The following is a 10,868-nucleotide window of genomic DNA, read 5'->3' as shown; positions in this document are numbered from 1 at the left end:
TCCTCCACTTTTGGCTATCCCTCTTCTGGCAGTCTGTCCTAGGAACAGAGCTCAAGGAAGGTGACTTACTCACTGCCCCCATCTCTCCCTTCTCTGTAGGTCGCTCCTGCACTTGGCCCAGCCCAGCATGCAGCCTTGAACCTGGCTTAGGCCACCACCTACTCCAGCTCTCTACAACCCCTATTTTACCGTGGCTCGTGGTGTAGGCTCTAGGCTCCAAGGTACAGCATCTCTTCATTTAGGAAACCCCACGCCTCCAGAGGGCCCTGCGGATCCCGCAGTCGGCTCTCTGAGAAGACAGCATGGCTATTACTCTGCAGCCCAGTGACCTGATCTTTGAGTTTGCAAGCAACGGAATGGATGACATCCACCAGGTATGGCCCCAGAGAACAGAGCCTGGTCAGCCAGTGCAGACGATCAGATAGACACAGAGAGGCAGGCAGGCAGCCAGTGAGCCGGCCGACCAGCCAGCTAGCCAGAAAGCAAATATCGTTGTTGTTGTTGTTTTAATGTATATTTTATTTATTCATTTATGTATGTTTATTTTTGGCTGCGTCGGGTCTTAGTTGTGGCGCACGGGATATTCTTTTGTTGTGGTGCGCGGGTTCTTCGTTGCAGCGCTTGGACTTCTCTCTAGTTGTGGCATGTGTGTTTTCTCTCTCTAGATGAGGCATGCGGGCTCAGTAGTTGTGGCACGTGGTCTTAGTTGCCCCGCAGCATGTGGGATCTTAGTTCCCTGACCAGGGATCGAACCCGCATCCCCTGCACTGGAAGGCAGATTCTTTACAACTGGACCACCAGGGAAGTCCCAGTCAGCAAATATTGATCAAGCACCTACTAGGTTCAGGACATAGGGGCTGCTTGCCAGCCAGACTGTGCACCAACGAGTCCCATGCGGCCAGGCAGTAGTCATCAGGTGGTCATTTAGTGAGCTGGTTTTGCCCACGTGCAATTACAGGGCACGTCTGCTTCCCAAGCCAGCCAAGCAGCTGCTAAGTACACTAGCTGAGCTGTCAGTCAGCAACAGGGGCTGAATGCACAAGTGTACACTGACCTCCGTGTGCGTTTTTGGCCACTTTGCTTCACCTCCAGTGTCACAGTGAGAAAGGTGCTGGGACAACCACATAGCGGGACTGAGAACTGCCCGCTGGCACCGCAGGGTACAGTCCAACCCCCAGCACCTTCAGACTCATGTCTCTAGCCCGGTGGATGAGCCCTTCCATAACCGTCTTTTCAGCCTCGATCTAAGGATTCAGGATAAACTGGAGATAGGTTCCTCTAGTGGGAGGAAATTGGAAAATAGGACAGAATTCTGGCACTCAGGCCCCCACTGCTCCATACCTTGCCTGGCACTAGGGTACTTATATGTACCCGTTGGATGGTGTCCTGGCACACTCATCCCTACCCTCCAGTACCCTCCTTCCACACACTGGAGAAGAAGAGGCAGCCAGGTCCGGTAGAAGGAATGGGAGATTAGAAGTCCAAAGCCCTGGGTTCTGATCCCAGTGTGGCCACAGTGTCACCTGGGCAAGTCCTGTCCCCGACCCTATCTGGCTGCCATCTCCCCATCTTCACCAAGAGGAGGTCCAGCTGGATTATCTCCAAGGGCACCCCAGCCTAATTCTGATGCTGTCTATCCCAGATCCGTGTGAGGATGGGAAACTTTGTCCAATCTCTAGTGACCTACCAAAGGCTGCCCCCTAGTGGGCTTGGAGTACATGGTACTTTCTGTCCAGCTAGGTCTTAACCTAAAGTTGCTCAGTTTTATCCAGCATCTCTGGCGCGCCTAGCCTCCTGGACGAAGGGGAGAAAAATCTAACTTTACCTGGGTTCTCAACTCCGCTAGTCACTTTGTAACTTGTTTCCAGTCCACTCAGCAATTATTTCTGTTCTTCATAAAGGCTGCTCTTCACCGAAGCTGTTCTTCCCTCCCGACCCCACGCCTGCCCCTCCACCCTCAGCAGACAGCCTCTCCTCCAATTCACAGAGAAGCTCAAACCCGAGGACGCCCTCACTTTCCCTCCCTTCCCCCTCTTAGCAATAACATCACCTGTTCCTATTTCCTTTCCGCCGGCCTGGGTAACACCTACCCCAGTGCTTAATCTCTTCTCTCCTGCCGCCTTCAAGACCTCACACCACCCATCACCTCCTCTCTCCCTTGTACCTTTCAGACCTCCCACACCTTTCTCCTCAGCCTAGAACATTTTCATGTCTCCCCGACTCTAAAAGAAACCCTTTCCTCCCTTCTGCCCGCCTCCTCCAACATACCACCTTCTTAGCTCTGTTCTTCTCCCCAGTGTAGCCTCCACCCTCTGGGTTTACTTTTTCACCTCCCTTCTCTCACTCTTTTTAGGAAACAATTTTTGTTGCAAAATATACTGTGAATACCAAAGAGGTAACGTATAATGGAAAAGAATCTGAAAAAGAACATATATATGTGTGTGTGTATGTGTGTGTGTGTGTATGTATAACTGCATCACTTTGCTGTACACTTGAAACTAACACAGCACTGTAAATTAACTATACTTCAATTTAAAAAATGAATACAAAAGAGTGCATAAATTATATATATATATATATATATATATATTTAAAGAATAACTATAAAGTGAACACGCATTAACTCACCACCCAGGTTAAGAAATAAAACGTTACTAGTCTCCTAGAAGCCCCTGATGCCTAAAGCACCTAATGAGAACCTACTCTATGCCAGATCCTGTTCTAAGTGCTTTATCTACATTGATCTGTGTAAAAAACCCTATGGGGTCAATAATATGATCGCCCCAGTTTCATAAAGGAGGAAACCGATGCACAGAAAGGTTAGGTAACTTGCCCAAGATCACACTGCTCGTAAATAGCAGAGTTTGGTTTCAAACCCAGGTAGTCTGGCTCTAGATCAGCACAGTCCAATAGAATTTTCTGAGATGCTAGAAATGCTCTAGATTTGCGCTGTCCAATGTGGGGCCATGTGGCTATGGAGCACTTGAACTATAGCTGGTGCAACTGAAGAACTGAAATTTTAATCTTGAAAAAATTTACACAGTCACCGGTGGCTAGTGGCTATCGTACTGGACGGGTACTCTAGACTCTGTGGCCTTAATCACTATGCCCACCTGCCTACCTCCCTCTGTCCGTCGTCTCTGAGATCTGTTGTAATGTGTTTTGGGACCCCAGCACTCCCCTGAAACTGCTCTAGCCAGGTAACTGCCCAGCGGCCAAACCCAAAGCCAGTTTCATCGATTTTATTCTTCTGGATCCTTCAGGAACATTAGGCAGAACTGAGCATTCTCATTCTTTTTTTTTCATGAAGAAAGAATTAACAGACTCATGAAAGAAAAATTGGAAAATACAGACAAGTAGAAAAGAAAAGAAATCACCCAAAATCCCACAACCAAAATATAATTATTATGAACATCCTGGTATATTTCCTTCTATTCATCATTTTTAAAAAACAGTTGTGATCGCACTCATTTTTAAAATTTAGCTTTGTTTGATTTTAGAACCACTGTGTCCTCTGGGGGTCAAATTCTCATCCCAATAATTTTATCCAGTCCCAGGGATGAGCTCTTGGATACGTATTTTTGACTCCCTGAGGTATCTCCATTTTAAGTATCTCAGTGGTACCTCCAACTCACCATATTCAGACACTTTCTCCCTTATCTTTCTCCAAAACCCTGCTCCTCGTCCTTCTGGGTTCCCCCTTAACAAGAACAGTATCCCCATGCACCCACTGAATCAAGCTGGAAGTCAGAACCCTCTCCCCCATCCAGGCAGGGACGAGGCCCTTACCTTCCTACCTCTATAATGCCTCTGTTCTTCTGTCTCCATTCCTACTCTCATCACCACGGACTGAGCCCTAAGATGTTCACAGTCTGAGCCCCTAACCCTGGTACCCAACCCTGAGCGTAGGCTGAGTCCCTCGCCCTTGCCGTTGACGAATCCTTTCCCACTGGCTTCAGAATGAGCCTTATCCTTTTCATAGACTGAGCACTAACCCTGTTCACCGATGAACCCATAACTACGACCAGTTAGAACTGTCTGCCCTTGGTTGAGTGCAGCTGGTACAGAGCTAACCCATCTCTATTCATTAAGAGCCCACTCATGGGCTTCCCTGGTGGCGCAGTGGTTGAGAGTCCGCCTGCCGATGCAGGGGACGTGGGTCCGTGCCCCGGTCCGGGAAGATCCCACATGCCGCGGAGCGGCTGGGCCCGTGAGCCATGGCCGCCGAGCCTGCGCGTCCGGAGCCTGTGCTCCGCAACGGGAGAGGCCACAACAGTGAGAGGCCCGCGTACCGCAAAAAAAAAAAAAAAAAAAAAGAACCCACTCAGAGCATCACCTAGTGAGGTTGGACCCAGAGCAATGTCATGCCCTACAAAGGACAGCCCCTGAGGGATCCAAGAATTAGGAATTGCAAGAAAGGTCAGATTGTGGTACGGAGGGCTTCCTGGAAGAGGCGGGTGAGCCCTGAACCAGATCCCTCTCTTTTCCGTAGCTGGAAGACCCCTCAGTGTTCCCAGCTGTGATCGTGGAGCAGGTCCCCTACCCCGAATTACTGCATCTGTACTCAGGCCTGGAGCTGGACGACGTTCACAATGGCATCATAACAGACGGGACCTTGTGCATGACTCAGGATCAGATCCTGGAGGGTAGTTTTTTGCTGGCAGGTCTGTTTCCTTCCTGGGCAGAGAAGGTGTGGAGGAGAAAGGGGTTCTGTCTTCAGGGAACAGTAGTCCACAATGGCTTCTAGTGACCCCACACAGCCAAGGTCAAGGCCCCCAACAGTTGGAAATTAGATGGGGTGAGTCGGATAAGCAGGAGGTAGTACCACTTCAGAGAGAAGGAAACCACCTAAATGGATTCATGATCTCCTGAGATGGAGCGGGGCAGTGAGGGGAGACCAGCTGGGCTGGGTGTAGAGAAAGGTGGAGAATCAGGGTGGGAGGCGTGCTGGTCCCCTCCCGGCTGCCCCTGGGCTCCTTAGCTCCATTCTCTGAGCTGGCCCTGGTTGTAGCTGCATCCACTGCCCTATGCCCTGAGGGAACTTTTCTTCTCCCCCACATCATGGAACCCGGCACCAGATGACAATGAAGCAACCTCGCAAACCATGTCAACCACTGAAGTCTTGCTCAACGTCGAGTCTCCCAATGACATCCTGGATGAGAAGCAGATCTGTAAGTTTGAACCCTGGCGCCTTAAGTTGAAGCAACACAAAATTCCATTGAAAAATATCACATCCATGTATTAGATTCTCAGGGACATGTGTGCGCACCCACACCCACCCATATACACGTGCACGTGCTCTTTGGTTCTGACTGGAATGGGAAGGGCAGGACGGCACTGGAGACAAGCAAAGATGGCCAGGGTGACTGTTTGGGGTTTTTTTTTTTTTTTTTTCTAGTTTTTCAATTATGGTAAAATACACATAACATAAAATGGACCACCTGAACCATTTTTCAGTGTGCAGGTCCGTGGCATTAAGTACATTCGTTCTGTTGTGCAGCCACCACCGTCCTCTCCAGACCTCTTGCCATCTTGTAAAACTGAAAGTCTGTCCCCATGAAACACTAACTCCCCATTTCCCCTTCCCCTCAGCCCCTGGCCACCACCATTCTACTTTCTGTGTCAATGAATTCGACTCCTCTAGGGACCTCAGATAAGTAGAAGCTTACAGTACTTGTTTTGGAGGGACTGGCTTATTTCACTTACGTAACGTCCTCAAGGTCCGTCCATGTATAGCATGTGTCAGCATTTCCTTCCTTTTTAAGGCTGAATGCTATTGGCCAGGGTAACTTCAGGCCCCTCTGCTGTCTTGCTGAGCTCCCAGGAAGACTGTGCAGGGTGTGGCCTCCTCATCCCTTCACTGTTCTGGGAGGTTGGCCCCTACCTCCTCCGATGGCCCCCGAGGCAGGCTTCTCCCTCAGCAACCCCCACGCATTTGCATTTGCGGTGACTCCACAGGATTCCTGGCCCCAACTGCCCCTTCTCAAGGAGGTGCTGGGATACAGTGGGGGAAAGAAAGCCCTGAAGCTGCAAATTCTGAATCCTAGCATTCCTAATCCCGACTCTGTCACTAATATTCATTCAGGATTCAGCAAATATTTTCTGAGTGCCTGCATGTACCAGGCATGTGTGACCAGCTTGCCGTGTGACCTTGGGCACATGCTCTGCCATCTCTGGGTCTCAGTTTCCTCACCAGAAAAGCAGAGGAATTGGGCTAAATGATGTCTAAGGCCCCTTCCGGTTGTGAAATGAGTAGATGACCAAATCAAGGTGGCCCTTTTCCTTGGGTGTCACCTGGAACTTCCCCACCACCAGCAGTGGGCTATAAACGTGGCCGCCGTGATTGGGGCCAGCTCGTGCCCACAGCTCTGCAGATGTTTCCTCTCCTAGTGTTGTGAGACACGGGAGGCGTTTTCAGGTGTATCCTGTGTCTGGGGCCATGGGGAATGGCGCCTCGCCCCGCCCCGCCAGGAGCCCACTGTTCTCTTGAGCACTGGGAGACCATGCCCTGGGCCCCACCCACCTCAGGCCTTTCTTCTTGCAGTCAGCACCTCCGAAATGCTTCCAGACCCGGACCCTGCTCCAGCCGTCACTCTGCCCAGCTACCTGTTTCCTGTCTCTGAGCCCGACGCCCTGAACAGGGCTGGTGACCCTGGTGGCCAGGAGGAGCGCTGTCTGGAGGAGAAGGTCCCCAGAGAGGAAAGTGCCAAGAAGACTGGAAAATCGAAGAAGAGACGTAAGAGAGAGAAGGCGGCGGGGAGAGGGAGAGTGTTCCTTCATGGGGGTGGGCAGTAGGAGGGGCTCAGGGAGACCATAAGTAGGGGTGAGTGTCGGGGTGAGGCTCACAGACACATTAAGACAGCAGCTCTCCGGTGTGGCGGGATGGACAGAAAGTCCTCCCTTCTGGAAAGACGGGCCTCATCAGGTAGCCTGCCCAAAGCCTGACATTTCCCAGGCCACCCCCATCTGCCCGGCAGATATGTAAACTCTTAAAAACCCAATGATCCCCATGGGTTGAATCCTGTACTGAGTGTTCAGACACCAGGCTTGGCCCCCTGGCCAGTCCCTGGCCCTCCGGGGGCCTCTGCCTCAACCCGTGCTCTTATCTTCCCTCTCGGAGCTTACGGAGCCGAGACCGTGTATGGGAGAGGACTTTGGGCTTTCCCAAGCCCCAGTGTTACTGATTTACTCAGGCGATGCCTGGTCGATACTGCCGTGTCCGTGCGGCAACCAAACCCTGGTGCCACACTTATCCGCACCACAGTCACGCCTTTAGGCTGCCTTTTTGTTTCAAAAATTAGGCGAGGCAGACTCTGATCTTCCAAAGGTGGCTCATCGGTAAGCACTCCGCCGCCCCACACAGGAGCAGTGTACTGCTCTACCTTTGGGGCCTGAAAATGAGGGCTGGCCATTGGGCAGGCGCGGGCACCTGAAGTCTGTGCCTGCGGAGAGTGACCCCGGGCCTCCCGACCTGCCTCTTCCTTGTCTGCCTCATCACCCTAACTTGGTGAGCGCTTGGGCCCTCCCTCTCGGGAGCTGCCCGTCAGCGCTCACCCTGCTCCCACCATCCCCCCACAGTCCGGAAGACCAAGGGCAACCGCAGTACCTCACCCGTCACTGACCCCAGCATCCCTATTCGGAAGAAATCCAAGGATGGCAAAGGTACGGTGGGGAGGCAGGTGAGGCGGGTAGGGAGCCGGGGGGCCTGGGCGCGCCCTCACCGCCTGCCACTCTGCAGGCAGCACCATCTACCTGTGGGAGTTCCTCCTCGCACTTCTGCAAGACCGGAACACCTGCCCCAAGTACATCAAGTGGACCCAGCGAGAGAAAGGCATCTTCAAGCTGGTAGATTCCAAAGCGGTGTCCAAGCTGTGGGGGAAGCAGAAGAACAAGCCTGACATGAACTATGAGACGATGGGACGGGCACTAAGGTAGGAGCCCCTGCCTTGAGGAGTCACCAAGCTCTTCCTTCTGTCCAAGGAGTCCCGTCGCTAAGGGGCCTCCAATTTTCCCTGAAAAGACTGGGCTCTGGGTGATGCGTAAGTGCCTCGCTCCTGTGGCCTGGGTCACCGGGACGCTCTTCCGAGGAGGGAATTCCTGTGACTCTCCCGTTTGCTTGCCCCCCAGCCCATTTCCCAGGTCCCGCCTGGGAGGGACAGTCCCCTTCCTCTTGCATTTCTGTCCTAGCCTTTTTTCTTTGTAGAGTAGAAAGAGAACTTTAGGGCCCCCCATCCCCAAGAAGGGCTTCCTTCATATTCTGCGAGCTAGGGGCCCAGGAAGATGGGCCTGACTTACCCACGGTCGGTCTCTCAGGTTGGGGGACTGCTGAACCCCCATCGTCCACCCCTCCCATCCTTCACTCACCCCCGTCCTCTGCTCCAAAGCAGGATGGGGGTCAGCATTTGAAAACCCTTCTTGTGGACCCTTTGAGTCATCAGGGGGGAGATATCAGAAATTTCATAAAAGCCTGCCAAGTCCGAGAGTTGGTCCTACCCCTTCCCTTGCCCCTGGGCTCCCGTCTGGCTCCCCGACCAGCCTCCACCTCGTGCGCGCCCTGCCCGGGAGGGTGGTGTGTCCCTGGCTCACCCCCCACCTTCTGCCCCGTGTCCCACAGATATTACTACCAAAGAGGCATCCTTGCCAAAGTGGAAGGGCAGAGGCTGGTGTACCAGTTTAAGGAGATGCCCAAGGACCTGGTGGTGATTGAAGACGAGGATGAGACAGGTGAAGCCCCAGCCACATCCCCTCAGGCCTCCACTCCCTCCACCTCGTCCAGCGGCACCACCCGGCGAGCCAGCTCCAGGGTATCATCCAGAGCTGCCCCGCATGGCAAGGGCGCCACTTCCTGGGAAAAGCCAAAGGTTCAGCACGTTGGTCTACAGCCATCTGCGAGTCTGGAATCGGGACTGTCTCTAGATGAGGAGATCCCCACTACCTCCACGGTGCTTGTCTCTCCACCAGAGAGCCAGGCCAAACGCACCAAAGCTGTGAGGTAAGTGCACCCAGGTCGTTCCAAGTCTTCCCATAGTACCTCGTGATGGGGAGCGTTTTCAGCTTCTTGCAAAGCTCCGCTCTCTCTCGGGTCTCCTGGGACCCTCGTGGCATCCCTGGGAAGCCAGTAGGACACTTGTTGGTTAAAAGAGGAAAAGAGGCAAAGAGGCTTGCCTGAGGTCACACGCCAATGTAACGGCCAAGCCAGCTGTTGACCTGGGGTGCTTCTCTTGCCAGCTGGGGCTGTTTCTGTTACCCCAGAGTGCTCCCAAGCAGCCACCAGGAGCCTCCACTCCTGGGCCCATCCCCCCAAGCCTCCTCCACTCCAGAAAAGAGGCAGCGGAGAATGTTACCTCCTGCCTTCCTCAGGCCCTCCAAGCCCACCAGGAAAGCTCTTGCTACTTCTTGTCCACACTAAGGTGCCTCCAATTCTCCGTGAAAACTTTGGGCTTTGTCTGGCTTATATGTATATACCTGTCACTACGCTGGTGTGGGCCACAGGGATGCTCTTCTGAAGAGGGACGGCAGTAGAGTGGAGTGGTGACAAACACGAGCTCTGGAGTCAGAAAGCCTCGATGTGTCCCTGTTACTAGCTGTGTGGTCTAGGGCAAGTTACATAACCTCTCTGTTCCTGTTTCCTCACACAGTCAAATCAGATTGTTAATCTTATTCAACTCATGGGCTGATCGGAAGATTGAGTGAAATCCTGCATGCCAGCCAGTTAGGATGATCCCTGACCTTTACTAAGTGCTCAACAAACGGTAGCCAAAGTGACGACAAAGAAAACGCCTTCAGCTCCGTTCCTCCTGTGCCCTCCTTCTGAGCCTCCTACCTGAACCAGACCTGTTTTCTATTTCTCCTCAGTACTTCTTCAGTGCCCAGCAACATCCACCTAGGAGTGGCCCCTGTCGGGTCAGGCTCGGCCTTGACCCTGCAGACCATCCCGCTGACCACAGTGCTGACCAATGGGCCTCCTGCCAGTACTACTGCTTCAACCCAGCTCGTTCTCCAGAGTGTTCCGCCTGCTTCGACCTTCAAGGACACCTTCACCTTGCAGGCCTCCTTCCCCCTGAACACCAGTTTCCAAGAGAACCAGGTGGCAGCACCAGGGGCTCCGCTGATTCTCAGTAGCCTCCCCCAGATTCTGGCTGGGGGCAACTGTCCGACCAATCCAGCACCACCCTCGGTCACAGGGGCTGGCCCAGCAGGGCCCAGCTCTCAGCCCCCCGGGACTGTGATTGCGGCCTTCATCAGGACTTCCGGTGCCACAGCAGCCCCTGGGGTCAAGGAGGGGCCGCTGAGGCCCTCCTCCTATGTACAGGGCATGATGACCGGGGCCCCCATGGAGGGGCTGCTGGTTCCTGAAGAGACCCTGAGGGAGCTCCTGAGGGATCAGGCTCACCTTCAGCCACTTCCAACCCAGGTAGTTTCAAGGGGTTCCCACAATCCGAGCCTTCTGGGAAACCAGACTTTCTCTCCTCCCAGCCGCCCCACTGTTGGGCTGACCCCGGTGGCTGAACTTGAGCTCTCCTCGGGCTCAGGGTCCCTGTTTACGGCTGAGCCTAGTGTGACCACCTCTGGGAGCCTGCTGACCAGATCCCCGACACCAGCCCCCTTCTCCCCATTCAACCCCACTTCCCTCATTAAGATGGAGCCCCATGACATATAAACGGAGGGCTTGGGGGGAAGTGTGGCCCACCAGGCAAAGTTGAGAAGCATTTGTATACGGACTTCCTCTAAGAGAGACTGACTGAAGTAGCACACCTGCCCTTATATTTCAGCGGGGTGTCAGTACACCACACCCCCGTGCCCCACCCCTGCCTGGCGTCACCATGGCCAAGACGGGCCCAGTCGGAGCATCCCTGGTGTCAGACCAC

The 10,868-nt window shown here is 53.5% G+C and overlaps 1 protein-coding gene across 1 annotated transcript; it reads left to right on the top strand.

Annotated features, from left to right (window-relative positions):
- Positions 1-302: 302 nt before the first annotated feature.
- ELF4 (E74 like ETS transcription factor 4) lies at positions 303-10,660 on the top strand (the record flags this gene model as incomplete). Its single annotated transcript, XM_079727920.1, has 8 exons — positions 303-374; positions 4,493-4,664; positions 5,079-5,171; positions 6,545-6,736; positions 7,579-7,662; positions 7,739-7,931; positions 8,615-8,992; positions 9,856-10,660. The coding sequence occupies 8 exons, from the start codon at positions 303-305 to the stop codon at positions 10,658-10,660; spliced, it is 1,989 nt and encodes a 662-aa protein (XP_079584046.1).
- Positions 10,661-10,868: the final 208 nt, after the last annotated feature.

The sequence above is a fragment of the Hyperoodon ampullatus genome, assembly GCF_949752795.1.
Source record: "Hyperoodon ampullatus genome assembly, chromosome: X".
NCBI lineage: Eukaryota > Metazoa > Chordata > Mammalia > Artiodactyla > Ziphiidae > Hyperoodon > Hyperoodon ampullatus.
Note: the sequence above shows the minus strand (reverse complement) of the source record. Positions and strands in the feature narration are given on the sequence as shown.